The sequence below is a fragment of the Polyodon spathula genome, chromosome 4, assembly GCF_017654505.1.
Source record: "Polyodon spathula isolate WHYD16114869_AA chromosome 4, ASM1765450v1, whole genome shotgun sequence".
Classification (NCBI taxonomy): domain Eukaryota; kingdom Metazoa; phylum Chordata; class Actinopteri; order Acipenseriformes; family Polyodontidae; genus Polyodon; species Polyodon spathula.
This window is the reverse complement of record NC_054537.1, coordinates 83,015,963-83,036,738: the sequence shown is the minus strand read 5'-3', so window position 1 is coordinate 83,036,738 and position 20,776 is coordinate 83,015,963. Positions and strand designations below refer to the sequence as shown.

General features: G+C 40.0%; 1 protein-coding gene across 1 annotated transcript in view; it reads left to right on the top strand.

The window, feature by feature from the left end:
• Positions 1 to 19,514, top strand: part of LOC121314971 (neural-cadherin-like) — a 76,885-nt gene extending 57,371 nt beyond the window's left edge. The window contains exons 17-33 of the mRNA XM_041248777.1: positions 3,449 to 3,732; positions 4,123 to 5,740; positions 6,402 to 6,495; positions 8,127 to 8,311; positions 8,763 to 8,995; positions 9,544 to 9,821; positions 10,413 to 10,627; positions 11,449 to 11,576; positions 12,684 to 12,811; positions 13,186 to 13,309; positions 13,835 to 14,015; positions 14,463 to 14,629; positions 14,900 to 15,164; positions 15,586 to 15,766; positions 16,070 to 16,323; positions 17,165 to 17,319; positions 17,753 to 19,514. Of these exons, the coding sequence (XP_041104711.1) occupies positions 3,449 to 3,732; positions 4,123 to 5,740; positions 6,402 to 6,495; positions 8,127 to 8,311; positions 8,763 to 8,995; positions 9,544 to 9,821; positions 10,413 to 10,627; positions 11,449 to 11,576; positions 12,684 to 12,811; positions 13,186 to 13,309; positions 13,835 to 14,015; positions 14,463 to 14,629; positions 14,900 to 15,164; positions 15,586 to 15,766; positions 16,070 to 16,323; positions 17,165 to 17,319; positions 17,753 to 18,196 (4,934 nt within the window). The 3' untranslated portion in view covers positions 18,197 to 19,514. The remainder of the gene's footprint in view (positions 1 to 3,448; positions 3,733 to 4,122; positions 5,741 to 6,401; positions 6,496 to 8,126; positions 8,312 to 8,762; positions 8,996 to 9,543; positions 9,822 to 10,412; positions 10,628 to 11,448; positions 11,577 to 12,683; positions 12,812 to 13,185; positions 13,310 to 13,834; positions 14,016 to 14,462; positions 14,630 to 14,899; positions 15,165 to 15,585; positions 15,767 to 16,069; positions 16,324 to 17,164; positions 17,320 to 17,752) is intronic.
• The last annotated feature ends 1,262 nt before the right edge of the window (positions 19,515 to 20,776 follow it).

The following is a 20,776-nucleotide window of genomic DNA, read 5'->3' as shown; positions in this document are numbered from 1 at the left end:
AACCTTTGATAGAACTAAGGTACAAATCTATGTTCCTCTTTAATCATTTTTCAATTTATAATAGTGATTTATGATTCATACTGATGTCGGTTTAGGTGTTTGTTTAGCTGACAGCAAATACCAGCTCTCTTTCCCGAGGTGACCCTACAAGCACCTCCAAAATTATTGGCACCCTTGATAAAGTTGAGCAAAAAAGGCTGTATAAAATAAACAACACAGGTAATTAGCTATATTGTAATTTTCCAACATGTGGAGTATATTGTACTTTATCAAGGGTATCAACCAAAATTACACATTTCTCAAATTCTACATTTATTTCCAAAAAAATTAAGTGTCAATTATTGGCACCCTTGTTTCCAGAACTTTGTGCACCCTCCCCTTGCAAGGATAATGGCACTGAGCCTTTTTCTATAATTTTTTATGAGAGTGGAGAACACATTAGAAGGGATCTTAGACCATTCCTCCATACAGAATCTTTCCAGATCCTTGATATTCTTTGGTCTGGTTTTTGGCTAAAATGTCCTGGTACTTGACCTTGCCGTTGACCTTAACAAGGGCCCCAGGACCAGTGGAAGCACAACAGCCCCATAACATCAAAGATCCACCACCATATTTTACAGTAGGTATGAGGTTCTTTTCTGCATACGCATCCTTCTTTCGACGCCAAACCAACCACTGGTGTGCTTGGCCAAAGAGCTCTATTTTTGTCTCATCTGACCATAGCATCCAGTTCCAATCCAAGTGCCAATGCCGTTTAGCAAACTCCAGGCACTTACATTTGTTGATTGCTCTCAATAAAGGCTTTTTTCTGGCAACCCTTCCAGATAGGCTATTGGCATGGAGTTGGCATCTAATTGTAGATTTGGAGACTTGGTGACCCCAAGATGCAACCAAGTTCTGTAATTCTCCCTTGGATTCTTCTTTGCCTCCCGAACCATTTTCCTCACTGTGTGTGGGGGCAAGATGCACTTGTGCCCTCTACCAGGCAATTTTACCACTGTTCCACTGGTTCTGAACTTCCTAATTATTGCCCTAATAGTGGTAAGTCGTATATTTAGGTTTTTAGCTATTTTTTTATACACATTGCCTGATTTATTGTGGTCAACAAACATTTGTCTCTTTTCAACAGCAATGGAAGGGTACTGCCTCCAAGTTATTTTCCACATCAGGGTTAAATTGGGCACACAAAGTAAAGATACAGTAAGATACACGAATGCTTACAAATAGTTCCATTCTTCAAAACCTTCACTCTGTTCCTTCGTGCTTGCAGTTTTATGAAGGTCAGACTACAAATAAAACTGTAACTAGCGTAAATCAGCAGCCTTTTTAGTCTTTTTTGTACAAGAATATTAAGTACAGTGGACAAATGCACACGTCTTTTTTGGGTTAAAATCCAGCTTAGGTCAATAGTGAAATTACCATGTTGGATCCAACTTAAAGTACATAAGAACATAAGAACATAAACAAGTTTACAAATGAGAGGAGGCCATTCGGCCCATCTTGCTCGTTTGGTTGTTAGTAGCTTATTGATCCCAGAATCTCATCAAGCAGCTTCTTGAAGGATCCCAGGGTGTCAGCTTCAACAACATTGCAGGGGAGTTGGTTCCAGACCCTCACAATTCTCTGTGTAAAAAGTGCCTCCTATTTTCTGTTCTGAATGCCCCTTTGTCTAATCTCCATTAATCTCCAAACAAGGACCCGTGGTCGTTGTTTCTTTTTTCAGGTCGAAAAAGTCCCTTGGGTCGGCATTGTCAATACCTTTTAGAATTTTGAATGCTTGAATCAGATCGCGGTGTAGTCTTCTTTGTTCAAGACTGAGTAGATTCAATTCTTTAAGCCTGTCTGCATATGACATGCCTTTTAAACCTGGAATAATTCTGGCCACTCTTCTTTGCACTCTTTGTAGAGCAGCAATATCTTTTTTATAGTGAGATGACCAGAACTGAACACAATATTCAAGATGAGGTCTTACTAATGCATTGTACAGTTTTAACATTACTTCCCTTGATTTAAATTCAACACTTTTCACAATATATCTTGTTGGCCTTTTTTATAGCTTCCCCACATTGTCTAGATGAAGACATTTCTGAATCAACATAAACTTCTAGATCTTTTTCATAGATTCCTTCTTCACTTTCAGTATCTCCCATATGATATTTATAATGCACATTTTTATTGCCCGCATGCAGTACCTTACACTTTTCTCTATTAAATGTCATTTGCCATGTGTCTGCCCAGTTCTGAATCTTGTCTAGATCATTTTGAATGACTTTTGCTGCTGCAACAGTGTTTGCCACTACTCCTATTTTTGTGTCATCTGAAAATAGTTTGCTTACTATACCAGAATCCAAGTCATTAATGTAGATTAGGAATAGCAGAGGACCTAATGCTGATCCCTGAGGTACTCCACTGGTTACCACACTCCATTCTGAGGTTTCTCCTCTAATCAGTACTTTCTGTTTTCTACATGTTAACCACTCCCTAATCCATGTACATCCATTTCCTTGAATCCCTACTGCGTTCAGTTTGAGAATTAGTCTTTTGTGTGGGACTTTGTCAAAAGCTTTCTGGAAATCAAAATAAACCATGTCATATGTTTTGCAATTATCCATTGTCGATGTTGCATCCTCAAAAAAATCAAGCAGGTTAGTTAGACACGATCTCCCTTTCCTAAAACCATGTTGACTGACTCCCAGGATACTGTTACCATATAGGTCATTTTCCATTTTGGATCTTATTATAGTTTCCATAAATTTGCATATAATAGAAGTCAGGCTTATTGGTCTGTAGTTACCTGGTTTGGTTTTGTTTCCTTTTTTGTAGATTGGTATTACATTTGCAATTCTCCATTCTGTCGGTACAACCCCTGTGTCAAGAGACTGTTGCATGATCTTGGTTAGCGGTTTGTAAATAACTTCTTTCATTTCATTGAGTTCTGTTGGGAAGTTGTCTTTGTCTTTGAACTAAACGACCAACATATTGTGTAATGCTGTGTGAGAAAGGTAAGGAAACAGCGTTAAAATGAAACAAAGCTGATTTTATTAAATGAAATACACAGGATTGGAACCGACAACAGACTGCCCCAAGCAGGCTACCATCCTATCTAACTATAGACCTAGCAGACCTGGTTGGAGACAGGCAGACATAAAAGGATGAATATTGTGATACATTTATTCAAATTAAGGCATTGAAAGGAAACCAATAGAAAGCCAGACAGAAAATAACTACTAAGCACATACAACACACACACACAGAGTCCAGGGGCCACACCACCCCTTGCTGCTTGCTGCAGCTCTGTCTATGCTCAGCTCCATCCTGCCAGCCCTCCATTACAATATGTTTAAGAGTCGATAAACTTTTTTTGGGGTACTATGGCAAACAAACAATTTCCAATGATGATAAGGAATGCAAACTTGAAATTATCATATTTTTGTTATTTTTCTGACAGGAGCCAATGCTAAACTGAGATATCAGATTACCTCTGGGAATGTTAAAGGTATTTTCGACGTGGAGCCTGAAGTTGGGACGATCTTCATAGTTCAGCCTCTGAACTACGAGCAAGAGAAGCGCTATGAGCTGAGATTGGTGGCCTCTGACGGGAAATGGGAAAACCACACTCTGGTTATCATCAATGTGATAAACCAGAATGACGAGGCTCCCATCTTTAATCAGAGTGAATATCATGACAGCATCATAGAAGAGCTACTGGAGCTGCCTGTTTTAGTGCTGCAGGTGGGAGTAGCTCTTATTTCATATACATGAAGTCATGGAAAGTAAAACACAGTCTGCTAAATCATACACAGAACAGCAACAGGCCAAGGGGAGTGTAAAAAAAAACAAAATCTGGGATACGTATTTTATAAACCAAAGCAGGCATCTGTACCTACTTGTAGTTAGGTAACCCTTGTGTCATGGTTTAATACACAAGTTGTATATGACCCTTAAACCATGGTTTCATCTTTACAGTTTCTTGACTATAATCAGAACCAGATTTAAAATGTATAAGTCCATCAGACGTATTTCTTGCCTGTAGAGTTTTATCCAACAGTATTGTGTAAATTATATATTTGGCTTACAATATAATATACATGCTGCTTATAAACTATAACCAAAACTTTTCAGGTTTCAGCCACTGATCCGGATCAAGAGGCAGACCAGAGTGCTCTGCGTTACTCTCTACATGGTCAGGGAGCTAACAGTGAATTTACCATTGAGGAGCTGACTGGGAAAATCTATGCCCAGAAGAAGCTGGACAGAGAGGAGCGGTCTGTGTGGCGCTTCCTGGTCCTGGCAACAGATGAGAACGGGGCAGGTCTGACCGGCTTCGCGGATGTCATTGTGGAAGTGCAAGATGTGAACGATAACCCTCCTGTCTTCCTCTGCGCTGTGGATGGCTGCTTCATGGGATCTGTTCCAGAAAATTCCCCGGCAGACACCTCCATTATGGAAATGCCCGCCACGGACTTGGACGACCCCAAGGCTGGCAAAAATGCCATATTGACCTACAAGATAGTTCAGAACGTGCGCAATGAGATCAACCTGAACCTGTTCTCTATCAGCCCTTCCACTGGTACCATTTACACTGTGCTGAGATCCCTGGATAGAGAAAGCGAGGATAAATACCTAGTTGTGGTGGAAGCCCGAGATGGAGGAGGTCTGACAGGGACTGGGACGGCCACCATATTGGTGTCAGACATCAATGACCATGCTCCAGTCTTCACACAAAGGATATACACAGCCTCTGTCACTGAGAACTTGGACATCAATAGTGAGGTGTTGGTGGTTTCAGCCACCGACATGGACGAGGGAGAAAACTCCATGATGACCTTCAGCATCGTTGCTGGAGATGAAGATCGCAAGTTTTTCATCGAGACGGACAAGATCAACAAGGTCGGTACCATCCGTCTTATGAAAAAGATTGATTTCGAGAAGCCCCAGGAGAGAACCTTCAACCTAACCATCAAAGTGGAGGACATGGATTTCTTCAGCTTGGCCTACTTTGTGATCCAGGTGGAGGATTCCAATGATCACGCCCCTGTGTTCTTCCCACAGTTTTACGAGGCAGGACCCATTTTTGAAGATGTCCCAGTAGGCACCATCATCACCCAGGTCACTGCTATTGACTTGGACTCAGGGCAGAATGGAAAGTTCTTCTACAGCATTTCACATGAGTCAGATCCGTTTGACCAGTTCTTGGTGGACAATAGTGGTTGGGTGGTAGTGGCAGATTATTTGGATCGTGAAAAAGTTGCCCAACACCGTCTCATGGTCCATGCCACAGACCTGGGGAATCCAGCTATGACTGGCAGTGCTATAGTCTTAGTGACGGTGCAAGATGTCAATGATAACGGACCAGAGTTTGAGGTCCAGTACCAGCCCATTGTGTGGGAGAACACAGCGGCACCACAAGTTGTCAAGATGAACGATACTTCACTGGTGCTCTGTGCCAAAGATAGAGATACTGCCCCAAATGGATCACCTTTCTCTTTTCAGCTGCTGAGCAATGGTAACACAGAGACTAGTTTTAATCTCACTGACCTGGGAAACGGCAGCGCCATTGTTACTGCCCTTTCTGCTTTCGACAGAGAAGAGCAGAAGCACTATTACTTGTCTATCACGATGACTGACAGTGGAAATCCACAAATGAGTTCAACCAACACACTGACAATCACGATTGGAGACAGAAATGATCACCCTCATGCTGCAGGGCACACAGAATTCATTGTCTACAGTTACGAGGGTAAGTATTGCCATCGTTGTGACATTTTGCACTGTAACCAAATCCATGCCAAGTTCTTTTGCAACTGTGGAAAGTGTATAATATATCTCAGCTGCGCTTTCAAGCATGTGCATCTAAAAAAAAGGCATTGCAGTCCTATGAACTAATGTTTTTTTTTTTTTTTATTTGATTGCAGCAAGCCATTCGTTATAGCAAATGCAATATTGTAACATTTAATATATGCAAATTCTACTTTATAAACGGATTCACTGACACTTAACCCACACAAATAATCATAGACATTGGTGTAGAAAACACAATTGACATGAACTAGAGTTCCGTTATAATGCAGAGTGATAATATGTCAACCTGCATAACTGCATAAATCATCTTTTAGTTTCTGACAAGCCATAGCAATTGGGCTTTAATTTTCATTATTTTCATTTGAAAATGTTTTGTTCATTTTATCATGTTTTTTTTTATTTGTTTTTATTATTTTACACTTTTTTTTTTTTTACTTGCGTTTTTGGCTTTCTTTTAATAAACTGTACGCAGCTTACAAACAGATGAAACGTTTCACTGTACAGGAAGGAGTCTTTTCTTCTATAGCAATATCAATGCCACATGTTAGCTGATAGGTAGTGTCGGACTGTTCTATAATCTAATTCTGTATTTTCTCCAGGTACCCTGCCAACAACTCTGCTAGGGCAAGTTCAATCCCCTGACCTTGATGACTGGGATAAAAAGATTTATAGCTTTGAAGCAAAACCATCAAGGTACTTTCATCTTTTATTATAGTTTAAAATACAATGTTGCACAAGCTGGAACTCATGGAGAAACACTGAAGATACTATTGACAACTTTGAACATTAGTTTATATTAAATCATAACTGTGGTTTAGGTGCGAATAAACTACAATATGTTGCAACTGCATTTGATTGCAGTAAGAACTATAATGTAAAAGCTGTATCAGTAAACCCTTTGACTGACTCACAAATACATGTTTGTGTTACTTATGTGCCACAGTAAAATGGCACTTTTCCATTGTTATTTTTACAAACACACAACATTAAACTGTTAATGTAAATAAGAGAAAACTCTACAACATAGACAGGAATCAGAAACTTCAAGCAGCTGGGGAGTTTGTGACTTCATGTGTTGTCAGTATTAAAAACAGCGCTGACAGATTCTGATTGCTTACACACACACACACACACACACACACACACACACACACACACACACACACACACACACACACACACACACACATATATATATATATATATATATATTATGATTTATGACACTGTTAGAAAGACGATTTCTATTTGTATATATAGTATTTGTATATATTGTATATACACATAGTGGTTTCGTTTTTATAAGACGATCTCAGCTCAGCCATTCCGATTACATTGTCTTTCAAGACATCTCACAAGATTTTGTAACTGGCACATTTGACAGTAAAATGATGGGCATTGGAAGGGTTAAACTAGAGTGAAAATACCCTGGGATTAAACCCATTGAATGCTGCATCTTTTTTTGTGTAATGGGCTGCATTGTTAGATTGTGTAAAATGTTATAGTGATGTATCTTTATTATGTCCCTGTGACAAAGTGGCTGAGTGGGAGCAGGTGTGGGAGTGATGCAGTGTGTGAAAGTAGCAGACAGAGATTATTGTAATCCAGTTTGGAAATGTTTTACTTTAGAGAGTTCAGGTCTAGCGACCAAACAATAATTCCCTGGCAGTACACACCAATGTGTACAGCACGGGGTATATAACACCAAGAACAGACAGTCCCAAATAATAAACAATATCCATCCCACAATAACACAGACACGGTCACCAGTCCCGGGTGCATGTAGTAGTGCTCGTGGTGGGTGATACAAGTTTATATTTGTGACAGTGGTGCAGTGTTGTCCGATTTAGTGTTTGGCGACAACTCCGAACTGTGTTAGCTGTCTAGTAACGTACAACACAAGACAGTTACAAACAAACAAAACACAACACTCACAATTTCAGTTTCGTTAATACTTCCACTGTCCTTCTCGGTTCTACTCACATTAAACCAAAGCGAAGGAACAGATTGCGATTCTCCATCCCCTTTTATGCTGTAGCACATGACCCCTTGGTAAATAAGTGCACCTGCCTCTCCAATCTGCGGCTGCAATGCCGTTTCCCTTCCGAGTCAATGCGTTATTGCAACGGAGTCTCACCCCATTCACGTCTAAGGAACTGTGTTCTCACTGCTCAGCGCCCTCACAGGTCGGGAAGGTGAAATTTACAACCAAGAATCATTGTATTTCTGTCACAGTACCCGAATAAAGGGGAACTGGGTGACTAAACAAACATTAATTCCACTTATGCTTTCCTGTCATACTTTCTTGACTGTATCTTTTGCAGGCATTTTATCCTTGATGAAAACTCAGGCTTGCTCAGCATAAGAGAAGGAACCCCATCGGGAACCTATAACTTGCAAGTCAGAGTGATGGATAGGACCTGGCCAGATGTGGTCTCCACAGTGATGGTTGTTGTCAAAGAGCTGAAAAAAGAAGCAGTTCAGAATGCAGGTTCCATTAGAATAACCAGTGAGTAATTATCACAGCATACCTTTCCACAGAGTCCATTTCCCTGGTAGAAAACACATTCCTTTATACCGAAACTTCAGAAGTAAATAGGATGAATAATGTGTAAATATGTCACAGTCTTTGAGGTCAAGCTTTGCAAAGTTACAGTACTTGCCCTTGTTCTAGGAATCAGTAATTTCAACCATTGAGCCAACTGTTGAGGCACCTTTACAGACTTTTGGTCCCGCATGACTAGATAAAAATTAGTAAAGTCTATATGTTGTAGCTGTTTTATCATTTTCAATACACAAGAAGCAATAGTAAGCAAAGCCAAGGAAATATTGAGTACACACCGGTTTTGTTTTATTCAGATTGAATTCATTCCAATTATTATGTTTGTGTTCATTTTTAAAAACACAGATTAAAAAAAAAACATGATTTAAGAGCTTCTTCCTCTTTTTTTACTTGAAAGATATGACGGCAGAAGAGTTTATCTCAGCTGAAGCCGGCAAAGAGAGTAAATATTCAATGCTGAAGAGTGTCCTGTCCGAGATTATTCCCGCCCAGCTGGATAACATTTATATCTTCAGCGTGATGAATGCCAGCCAGCGCCTCAGAGAGGTCAGCATCTGGTTCGCTGCACAGGGGTCTCCTTATTACAAGGCAGAAAAACTCAACGGCAATGTGGCAGCCTACAAAGATAAGGTAAGCAGCACAAAGTGGGAGCCTTTTGGGCATGCCTTTATCTTTTGTACTGCTTTGTGCAAAGGTTTCTACTATACATGGAGAAGAAATGCATTATTTCCAAAGAGAAATAAAGCATGTATACTCTGGAACTGGATTATCTATGATATTATTCATTTTATGTTTCGGTCGAATACAAACAGGATTTGTAATCAAAATGTAAGAGAGATTCCACTTGCTGTATAAAAATCTAATACAGCACTGTAGATAATAGTTTAAGAATAAGGTTTTCTTTTTAATTAAGAGACTTGTAAACCTCTTGCAACTCAAATCAGGGTATGGTGGAGAATGAGTTTCCTCCATCACTTAATACAGATATTGAATAAACATGGCATCACTAATACATACACTGAATAAACACGTAACTGTTGTTACATCTGCAGCCCCTGTGAAAAAAAAGAGAAAAGTTAAATTAATCGTTTTGGTTCAGAGCAATACCAAAAATACCCAAATGTGTATTAAAACAGAGTCAATCAAGATTGCTCAATTTATGACTTGTTTCTCCTCAGCTGGAGGCTGTCCTGGGCTTATCTATTTCCCAGGCAGGAGTGGATGAGTGTCCACACAGCAACTGCAGCCACACAGGGGGCTGCACAAGCTCAATGTCCTTCAGCAACGCACCCACAGTGGTGAACGCTGGCACCGTCTCCTTGATCTCCATCTCCACCTCCAGCAGCGCCCAGTGCACCTGCTTGGCTCGGGAGCGGCGCCACCTTTCCTGCTCGTCGTATCCTAGCAACCCCTGTCTAAATGGAGGCAGCTGTATGGACAGTGATCTGGGCTACAGGTACTATACATCCAGATGGAATGTACTATTTAAAGGCAAAAATGGATAAAGTATCACATAGTGATACATTACAATAATTTACTTCACTGTCCAAGGGCTACATTCTTAAAATTAAAATAAATGTCCTATTGGTTTCTACAGTTGCTTCCAGAATGCATTTCATTATGATAATGTGGTTTACATTGTGGTTTACATTGTGTATACCAGGCTTTGGATTAGCGAGAGTCTACTGTACTACTCTAGAAAAACTTTAAGTACTGTGGCATTACTCTAGTTAAAACCCTCTTTACTGCACTCTTCATTATAATACAAACATTTTGCACCATAGTTACTACCCATGGGTCTGTGTGTATTTCTAATGCTATTGTTGCAATGTTGCACAAATATAACAACATCTAACCACAGTTAAGCATGATTACAATTCTTCTTGGCCATATGACTGCAGTACACCGTGGTAACTGCGTAGTAAAGTTTTGAAATGCACTGGAGGAACATGCAGGGTAAGAGTTTACAGAATGAAAAGGTGAAGTTGTTCATGGGTATTTATCACTACACAGCCTATAACTGAATGTGTCTGTCCTATACTTTCAGGTGTAAATGCTCCCCTCTGTTTGATGGGCCAGAGTGTCAGCAGATGAAACACACATTCCAAGGTCATGGCTACGCTTGGTTCCCTCCCATAAAGCCCTGTTTCGAAAGTCATATTTCCCTGGAGTTTATCACTGAATCAGCCAATGGACTGCTACTGTACAATGGACCAGTAGCACAGTCACAACCAGGAGACCGTGAGGATTTCATAGCTTTAGGTGCGACATTTTATCTCACTGTACTTTAGAACTATGATTAGCTCCAGGTTATGAAATTGCAAACTGCAAGGCATCTGCCTCAGCTGGACACACTTAGATTTTTGTATTTCAATGCGGCCGATGGTTAAGTGATGTGAAAGCTTTCATGATTAGTTTTTTACATGCATTATTTGTTATGCAATTATTTAGGATGTTCTTTCATTTTGTGTGCCTGAGATGTCAATGAAACAGACAGAAAATCAAACTGGCCATTATTGACTGCAGTCAGTCATTTCTATAGTTTGTACAATACAATCAATACATGGCAAGGTTTAATAAGGGTCATCGTGGCAAGCTTCCAACAGATACACCAGTAGTTAAAAAGAGAATTATGTGCAGAATAGTATTATCTAAAGGTTGCTTTTGCTTATTTAATTTTATTAAACTTTTTCTTTCTTTAAAAAAAAGTATTATACATATAATATATATATATATATATATATATTATATATATATATATATATATATATATATATATAGATAGATAGATAGATAGACAGATAGATAGATAGATAGATATAGATAGATCTAATATAGACAAGTACAGCAACCCTTCACCATTGCACAGACAAAAATATGAATAGTACTAATTAATTTTAGTGGTAGTATAATGTAGTATTTGTTTAGTGGCTTTCCAGTATAATATGGAAATATTGTTCAACAGTCCAGAACCTGAAATGCAAGAAACCCTGCCATGTCCCACTGTGTTTCATATGACTGAAGACAACGTCATGACCTATTGGCAGAGGTGGTATTGTAACGCCCTGCTTCCCTCTTTACAGAACTGAAGAATGGAGTTCCGTCACTGAGCATTAGCCACGGCTCAGGCTCCCTGCAGCTCCAGCTTCCCTCCAAGGTCAGAGTGGCAGATCGGCGTTGGCACCACATTGATATAATCAGCAATGGGAAGGTATGCACCAATAACACAGAGAAAGACATTCTGATTTGACTTTACCCTTAAAGAGCAATTTTGGCACAAGCTTGAATTGTGACATTTGTCTTAACTAATTTATTGATCTTCTTGTTGTTTAGATCCACTTTGTAAATCATTTTAGTTCTCACACATGTCCAGATCCCACCCAATTCCATGCTCTTTTCTTCATTTGAATGCATTTCAATATAAATGTAATGGATTAATGATGGCAAAGTACAAATTTGATAGCGGGTGGAGAACGGCAAGTGAAAATCGTTCTTTACATATGTCACATTTTGAGCAGTCGGTAAAATCAGACTATACCACAACTAAACGCATATCCATACATTTGCCCCCAAAAAAGCAGCTATATCGAGAGCACTCAAAACAACGACAAACTGTCCTGCCACTGAGTGCTCTTCTTATTGACCTGCCCATGCCCCTGGAAATCTTCAAGAGTTTTCATGTCATGTCTCTTCTTTGAAACCAGCCAAAAGGAAGGCATTTTAATTAGAACAGAGTCAGCTAGACACATATTGATTTCCCAGATGTCAGGTCCATCATACTTCAGGGAGCTGGAGGCTTCAGTGTTGGGGGTGTGCATCTGTCTCCCTGCGCAAGGGAGAACTCAAGCCAGACTTTTTGTTAAAGTTTAACAGGATAGTTTGTTAGATTCTGCATCCCTTTTCTCTGGTTCTTTAGCCAGGTTTCAAGCATGAACAAGGTGGTTCCGTGATGTACTTCCTAAGCACTGAGAAAGTCAGTTTGTACCTGCAAAGCATTGCCCCCCTCTCCCACCACACAGGTGTCAGTTTGGCCTTCCCTTGAAGTCACAAGATACAGGTTCATATCTAACCTCAGACAATCTACTTGCTTGTATGCAGCCTCTCAGTTAGAGTATTCTAACTATATCACACACTAAAATGCTCAAGACTATTCTAGAGACAGTCTAAAAGTGTGTGGTGATTTAACATAGAAAACGATTCATCAAACTGGTGACAAAGGCAGAAGCTGATCAAGAGGCAAATGCACTTCTCATGATGATTGTAGAAGTCACAAACACTCGCTGGTTACATCATGATTCACTTGTCTCGCCTCTTTCAGACTGTGCAGCTGATCCTGGACCGATGTTCTGGGGCGCTTGTGAATGAGGTGGAAGGACTTGGCGTTGAGGTGGTGGAAACTGACCAGACTATGTGTAAAACATCCGGAGAAACACCAGGAAAAGAGAGGTATGCGCGTATACTATCTATGCATGAACTCATTGCATTCATGTACTTATTATTCAGTTGTATATTTTATTAGGTTACATAGCATTGTATTAGAAATAACCACATCTATAAACCAGACAGGTCCGCCACCTGAAGTTAAGGAAAAGCTATTTAACAAGGCCATGATTCCATTCCTACAAAGCATTGAATGGTACTGGCTTGAGTGTTCACTTTATGTACTGCACTCTGCCATAACATTTACAGTCATCTATAATCTTTCTACATTTAGTAGTAGGCATTCTCATTAAACAAATTGCCCTCAACATCATGAAATAGCCCAGCACACTTGCCTAATGATGTAACTATGTATTTGTGTTTTGTTTTGTTTGTGGCAGGTTCCTTGATGTTAATCAGCCTCTGCAGCTTGGTGGAATGAAGGATTCCTTACCGTACCGAAGAACCCAGTTGCATTTTAGTGGTTTCACTGGCTGCATAAGAAATCTGTTAGTTGACAGCCAGGTTAGTAACGCTCTTAATTGGGTGGTATACTACATATATGGGGATTCAAAAGTGGTTCCCCAAGCTGTAGCATAAAATGAACCCATGGCATGACAGTTACTTGCAAACCTGTCATGATCAGGTGATGCATTACTGACCCCTATATTAACCCCCAGGTATGTTGCTGCCTGATCACTGCACAGTACATTTTACCTCATTGCCATGAATAATATACAGCTTCTTGAGACCCACCTGTTCTCTCTTGCTTTCTATGCTCTTGCTATTAGCTGAAGTTGCCACTACTATCATGTATTATGCACTTTCCACTGTATTTAATGTATTATGCATTGCTTTTTTACTGTATATCATGTATTATGCATTTCTTTGTATTTAAAGTATTTTTTGATTACAGAAAAAACTGGGAACTGGGAATAAAGAACATTGTTGTCTATGCATGAGGATATGTCAAATGCTAAGTGTGTTTTATAAAGTTATGGATGAAGTTCACAAAATAAATCCTCCCCCTTTCTGTGTTTTTTTTGTCAGGTGTATGACTTGGGCAGCCCAGCGGAAAGCCTGAATAGCGCCCCCGGCTGTGCCCTGACCGACGGAGTGTGTCAGACTGCTGGGGGGCCTTCCTGTGGTGTCCATGGCAAGTGCCTGGGTGAATGGGGCTCCTTCAGCTGTGACTGTCATCCAGGCTACACCGGCCACAAGTGCGACAAAGGTAAGCAGAAGCGATGCACTGGAGACTGAAATGTAATTATCAAGTGACTTTATTGTTTTTGTGTGTTTGGGTGCACCTTAGTGTGCATGCGTTTGGATATGTTAATTAAAGCAGTGACTGAATCCCATGGGATATAATTCCCACACTCCTGAATTTTTAACCTTTACCACCAATAGTCTTCAGACAGCAACCTACAAATGGAAACTGCTATACCAAGAAACACGTTTTCTGCAAGCACCTACATTATTATGTCCTTATAGTATATCATATTTTCCTCCTTAATGAAAAGTCAAACCTAGACTTGTGCTGTGGCCTCCAAATGATTTTCGGTGTCTTAAAGTTGCTGCGATGATTCCTGTTATATCATGGAAACGGCTTCAGTGCTTAAAGAGAGCTATCATAGATTTTCAGATTTTTTTCATGCTCCTTGTGTTTGGTTCCCTGCAGCTCAGCCAGAATGGTCTTTTGAGAAAAACAGCCTGATTCGGTACCAGCAGAGAGTAGCAGGCAGTCCCCGCAGGACACAGGCCCAGCTCCTGGTGCGAACACGAAGCCCCTCCGGCACCCTGCTCTCCATGGCCTCCAGAGACACCTCAGAATACATCATACTAGAGGTGAAGGGTTCAGTATGAATAGCACTCATCCTAAATTCCAGTGCAGCAACTTAAGGAGCAAGTTTCCTAATGTGTTTAATATGATAACAGTAGCATACATTTCTTAAGGGAGTGTTTGAATTTGAATTGTTTGAAATCTTGTATTTGAAATCCTGCTGGGCTTGAAATACTTGGAGTAAATGTTCCCTGTTGTTGTGGAAAGGTTGCGTTCAGGTTTACCACAGTAAACACGCGATTTGTGGTGCTTCATGAATGTACTTCTCCACGCAGGCTGTTGACGGGCAGTTTGGAGTGCGGGTGAATCTCGGGGATGGGAACCACTCCCTGCAGCTGCAGGCCTCACGCATAGACAATGGCCAGTGGGTTCTCCTGAACCTGGATCGCCATGACAATGTCTTCACACTGCGACTGGACCGCGGGGGAGGAGCTCGACAAGTCAGCGCCAACCTTGGCAACAAGCAGGAACTCGTCATAAATCCCTCCAGCGTGCTGCTCGGCAACAACCTCTTGGAGAACCAGCAGAATGATTTCCAAGGTACGTTGAAGAAACACAGTAGCTGGACACAGGATCATACAAGGCTTAGTTAAAATGGAGATCTCTGAGGGTGAGCAAAGGTTTGGTTTATTCAATATGTCCCTCAACTGAGCACTGGAAATGTACAGACTACAGAAGAGTATTTTTGTAATGCATCACGGCTACGAAGAAAAAAAAAACTCAGATAAATGACAAACAAACTGAATGCTCAGAACTCAATGCAGTAACATTCAACTGTGGACAAAAAAAGGCTGACGAGAACATGAAAAAGCTGCCACATGCTCCCTCTAGTGGGTGATAACAACAATTACAATGTCAACTATTTACTATTGCTGCATGCTTAGTAAAATGAGTGGTGATAACTTTGGCTGCATGTCTTTTATATAAAAATGGTAACATATTAAACCTTGGACTTGCACAGGCTGTATGCGGGATGTCAGACTGAATGGCCACTCTCTGCCGCTGGATGGGAGGAGCACTGAGTTCAGCACGGTCCTAGAACAGAGGGGGGTGCTGGGGGGCTGCCACTCTGACACCTGCAGTAGCAAACCCTGTTACAGCCCCTTGTACTGTGTGGACCTATGGAGGAAGCATGAGTGCAGGTAATATTGAAAGCATCCATACCTTCATTGTGTTTACCTAATATAGCAAAAAGTGATTCACAATAAAGATTTATTAAGAATGACCAGTTGCCATCTACAGTTACGGCCATTTGACATTCTAACACAAACACAGGTTTAAACATGTCCAGTTCCAATTTCTTCGTAAAGCTAGTGAACAATTTAACTTAATAATGCTTGAAAAAGGGGATTTAACAACACAAAATACACAAAACCAATTGCAATGCAAATTAAGACCACCACCAAGCTGATTTCAGATATACTGTGTTGTTTTCCTCGTCACAGATGTCCAGCTGGTCAGGTGATGGTGGTGGATAACGTGTCTGGCCTCCAGCAATGCGCTCCTTCTCCCTGCGGACCACTGACCTGCCACAACGGGGGCACCTGTGTCACTCAGTCTCTGAAGAGCTTCTTCTGTCACTGCACGGAGGGGTACAAGGGTCAGTGGTGTGAGATCAGCCAGGTGAAAACAGGGAAGGCAGCGGCACTGAGCCCCAGCTCCATCCTGGCCATCAGCATGTGTCTACTAGTCTTCCTAGGTACCTATGAAAACTTTCATTACAGTAGCTGACCTCTGTTGGAGTCCAAGATCTTCTAAACTGGATGTAAAAACGATACACTTATCATTGTATACAATTGGTTACCTTACCTGTTCCAGTTGTTCCAATTATATTTTTAATTATTAAATTTAATCTTTTAAATCCCAGACCTGACCCCAAAGTACTTAATCATGTCATTCTACCCAATACATCTGTGTTGGAATAGCTTTATTTAGCATGCACTAAATGCAATAAAATAACAGTGGAAAGAGACCTGCATTAGACGTGTGTACGCTTTCATGACAGGACTGTTTAGGTAACAAGAATGGACACAGTTATCTTGTACCGTATGGTCTGTTTTCATATAAAACATTCTTGGAGCTACTACTTTTAAAACAAGCCCTGAAAAGGACAAAAAGACCTAAATATTATAATCAATTGTAATTTGTTTTAGTGTAAAAATGGCAAAATGTAAGAATCAAACCGATCTTCTGTTTTTCATCATGTATAAACATCCCTACCCTGTAGGATGTATGTACAGTAACTGTTTCAATGTAAGTAATAATCATGTTTCTTGAGATACATGTTTGCTGTGTGTCTGTCCTCAGTCTGTCCACTACTTCCAAAGTAGTAAGGCTGTTCAAAATGAATAAAATGACCTTCTGTAAAAGCTTCTTTCCGTAATATATGATGCATGTATTAGGCCATAAAACGTAAAGTTTAATAAACTTCTATGTTACAATGGTATATTTTACACATAAATTATAAATCCAAAGTTCTAAAGTCAAAGAGGATTGGTTTGCCTTAACGTTCTCCTCGCTCTTCCTCGTTGTGTGTTCAGGTATTTTAGTTGCCGTGACGGTGTGGAACCAGAAGGGCAGCTCCAAGTACCAGATGAGGGGAGTTTATCACATCCCTGCAGAACATGAGAGCTGGGAGGACATTCGGGAAAACATCCTGAACTACAATGAAGAAGGGGGTGGAGAACAGGACCAGGTAACACTGAACACATACTGCACATTAAAACAGATACTGGCTAACTGTAATAGGCAAGTTCTAATGCAAGGACTGCAGATAAAGGTGTACAAGTCACTTCTCCACAGAGAAGTGTAAGCTGAGGAAAAGTTTAGAACAGAATGCAGGTGTAATGCGAACATCTCAGACAATAGGATCCCCTTAGAAGTAGAAAATGGGATGAGCCTTGAAGGACAGACGGTCCTTTCTTGTTCTCTTGTTAATTTATGTTCTAATATGGGACATTTGAATTCCAAAACTATACAGGACTGTATATTAGTTTGACCTCTAGATGGCAGTCTTGTCCATTCCCCATCTATTTATTCTATTCAGATTCTTAGATCTATTATTATTGTCATCATCATCATCATAAGCATTAATACCCAAATGATGTCATGTTGTCGTTCTTTTTCAGAATGCCTATGACATCACTGAACTGAAGAGGCCGTTGTGCTCCAGTTTGTCGCAATCGTCCTCAGGAACCACGGTTCCCCTCCTGAAGTCATCTCAGGGTTCCCAAGAAGAGGTGCACCCAGGAGCCGTGCCCTGTTACCACCAGAACATTGGCAGCATTGCCAGCTGCCCCCCAGATTTCAAAAACTACGTCTCCAGGATAGTCTGGGAAGCGGACAATGACACCCATGCAGTCCCAATGGATAGCGTTCACATTTACTGCGTCGAGGGCTGTGGATCTCCAGCAGGGAGCCTCAGCTCATTGGAGTCCACGGACCAGGAAGACTTGAACTACAATTGCCTGAAAGAGTGGGGCTCCAAGTCTGAGAAACTCAGAGAGCTCTACAGGCGTCCGGAGTTCACACTGACTCCAGGAGAGACGTGCGAAATAGAACACACTTATTGATATCCTAGAGAGACTTTTTTATTATTATTATTTAAAACATGTTTGTCAAATGCAAGATTTACTAAAATTACAATCTGCTACATATTTTTAAATAAAATTATTTTTAACAATATTCAAAGCCCTGTGGCTCTGAAAAGACCAATGAGGATTTCACATTTATTTGAGTCTGTATTACTAGTTTCATGTATTTATTTCTCTGTATCTTTCAAAGATGAGCCTCAGAAAGTATTTTGATAACACTGTCTGAATTGCTGTATTCCTCAGTTATTTATATCAGTCTGTTGTTCTTTGAAATTAAAAAGGGGAGCATAGTCCCTTCTAGTTGACACCTGCAATATCAATCAGATATTTCTTCTTCCCTTGTGTACGTTTTTTGAAAATCATAAAACATCTGTGGCTGTAATTGCTTTTGAAAACATTTAGAAGCAGAATTATACAACTTTAGTTAAAGGAATAGCAGCTTTGTAAAATGTGCGTAATGACAAATTGATATTTCAGTATGATTTTGCAGGGTGCAGGTCTGATATGTGGCCAAAAGCTTTATAATGGGTAGCCAAATCTGGTGCCAAAAATCAACTGTTTTGTCACAAAAGAAGAAGTAGTTTATTATGTGCAAAATTCCATTGTGAAATATTTAGTAACATATACCGATTTCACAAAGAGGAGTGTTTTATCTGCAAAGCACAGAGAAGTCAGATGACACAAACGTCTTACTGGAAAAAGTGGCTTACTGTATGAGGGGCGGTGGAGAGAAACAAGAGACCCCTGTAATGCTGCTATGATACATTATGTATTAGAAAACCACACCACTTGAATATGAAAATAGGTTTCTGACTGGAGAGTCTTAGATTCAGATCTTCAGTCTATTTGAGCTACAACTAGATTATAAAACACTGAACAAGCCACCTGGGTTTCTCTAGTGAAAGATGACTCAACTCTTCCACTTCCTTTACTATTAATGTAACATGATGCATGTAACATGACTGTAATGCATGTAACGTGTTAAGTAAGTGAGACGCTCAGAGCAGCTCTTTGAAAGAACCCTCTTAACGGCATGCTCAGTTCCACTCCCTCTGAGCAGCTCAGAGCTACAGAGCAGATTTCATCTGTGATCTGAGTGAATGGAAAAAATTGTCGCTCTGAGCTACTTAGTTACTTAACGAACCCACTGTAACCCATTGTGATGCATCCCGCTGAATAAATATAACTTGACAATAAGACCAATATTATTACCCTGTGCTGTAAATACTGTACATACTCTTGTTTTATAGCAATCTGATGTCAAATGTCCCTTTTGTACATGACTTTAAATAAAATGATTTCCTTCAGTCATTAAGTGTTGGTGCTTTGTATTGAAAGAAGTGAGGTAGAGTGGTTGTTTTTTTTTTTGTAATATATCATTGAAACTGTTTTCTTAACTGCTTTAGATGGAAAGCTGTTGCTGCTGCTGTATTGCAGTTCACACTCCAGTGGTGTCGCTACAATCAGGTCACATGACCTGCAGGTATCGGGGGAGAAGCAGTTTATCGACTATAGCTGTTTGATGCATATACTGAATTAACCTAAAAAGGTGACAAATTGTCTGAGCACAATAAAAATGTTAATAAAGCTAATAAAAGGTAATAAAATAGATGTTAACCCTTGGTTTGCCCTCCTTTAACATGAACTTTATAAGCATGTTATCTGGTGCTTAAATTGGAGCTGTATTGGAGTGGTAAGTCATGTGATAGTAGTCGTAGAAGCAAAGACTGCTATGTCTGAAAGGCAGGTGATAGGGATTTCAAGGACTATTGTGGTCCTGATATTGCAGCACACTGCTCCTGATAATTTTACCATAGTGCTGCAATGGAATACAGCCGTGTGTGTTGGTTCATACCAATATGACATAATTTTATAAGTCAAAATACGAAAATATGTCCCCTGTTGTACCATTCTATCAATGGTGTGTACCATTTAAGCTGAAAAAAAAACAGAATAAGACTGATATAAAAACATATTTTAGGACAGGGAGGACATAAATAATTAATTTCAATGTTAAGGTACAGGGATTCCCATTGTTAATCAAGGTGAAGAGCCATGGTCTGGCAGGACTAATTAAACATGAAATGTCTGCAAGTACTTACATTGTTATAGAGGGATACATGACCATTCATCAATGATTACAGCATCTACAAAGCTGTTGTCGGAATTTAACTGGAAGAAAATCAAATAGTCTTCACACAAAAAGATGTACAGAATCAATATTGTAATCTTGGCACCATTTCTAACATGGAGAATTGTGATAAAATGCTGCAATAATTTATCTATTGGCGTTTTTTTTTTTCCTTGTAGAAGATGAATCAATTGAGCACACCCTGTAAAACCACCAAATTACTTCGTGTTTATTTTTTTTTAAGGCATAGATTGGACAAATTAAACAGCTACACGTACAGCTTATTAGCAACCAAATGAGCTACTATCGCAATGCTATCTTCCTAATTGCACCTCCTGTTACAAACTTTAACAGTAACCAGTCACACTACTGCATGCTTCTTATTTTTGAGCTATATCTTCAGGGAATCGTGCAATTGCGGGCAAACC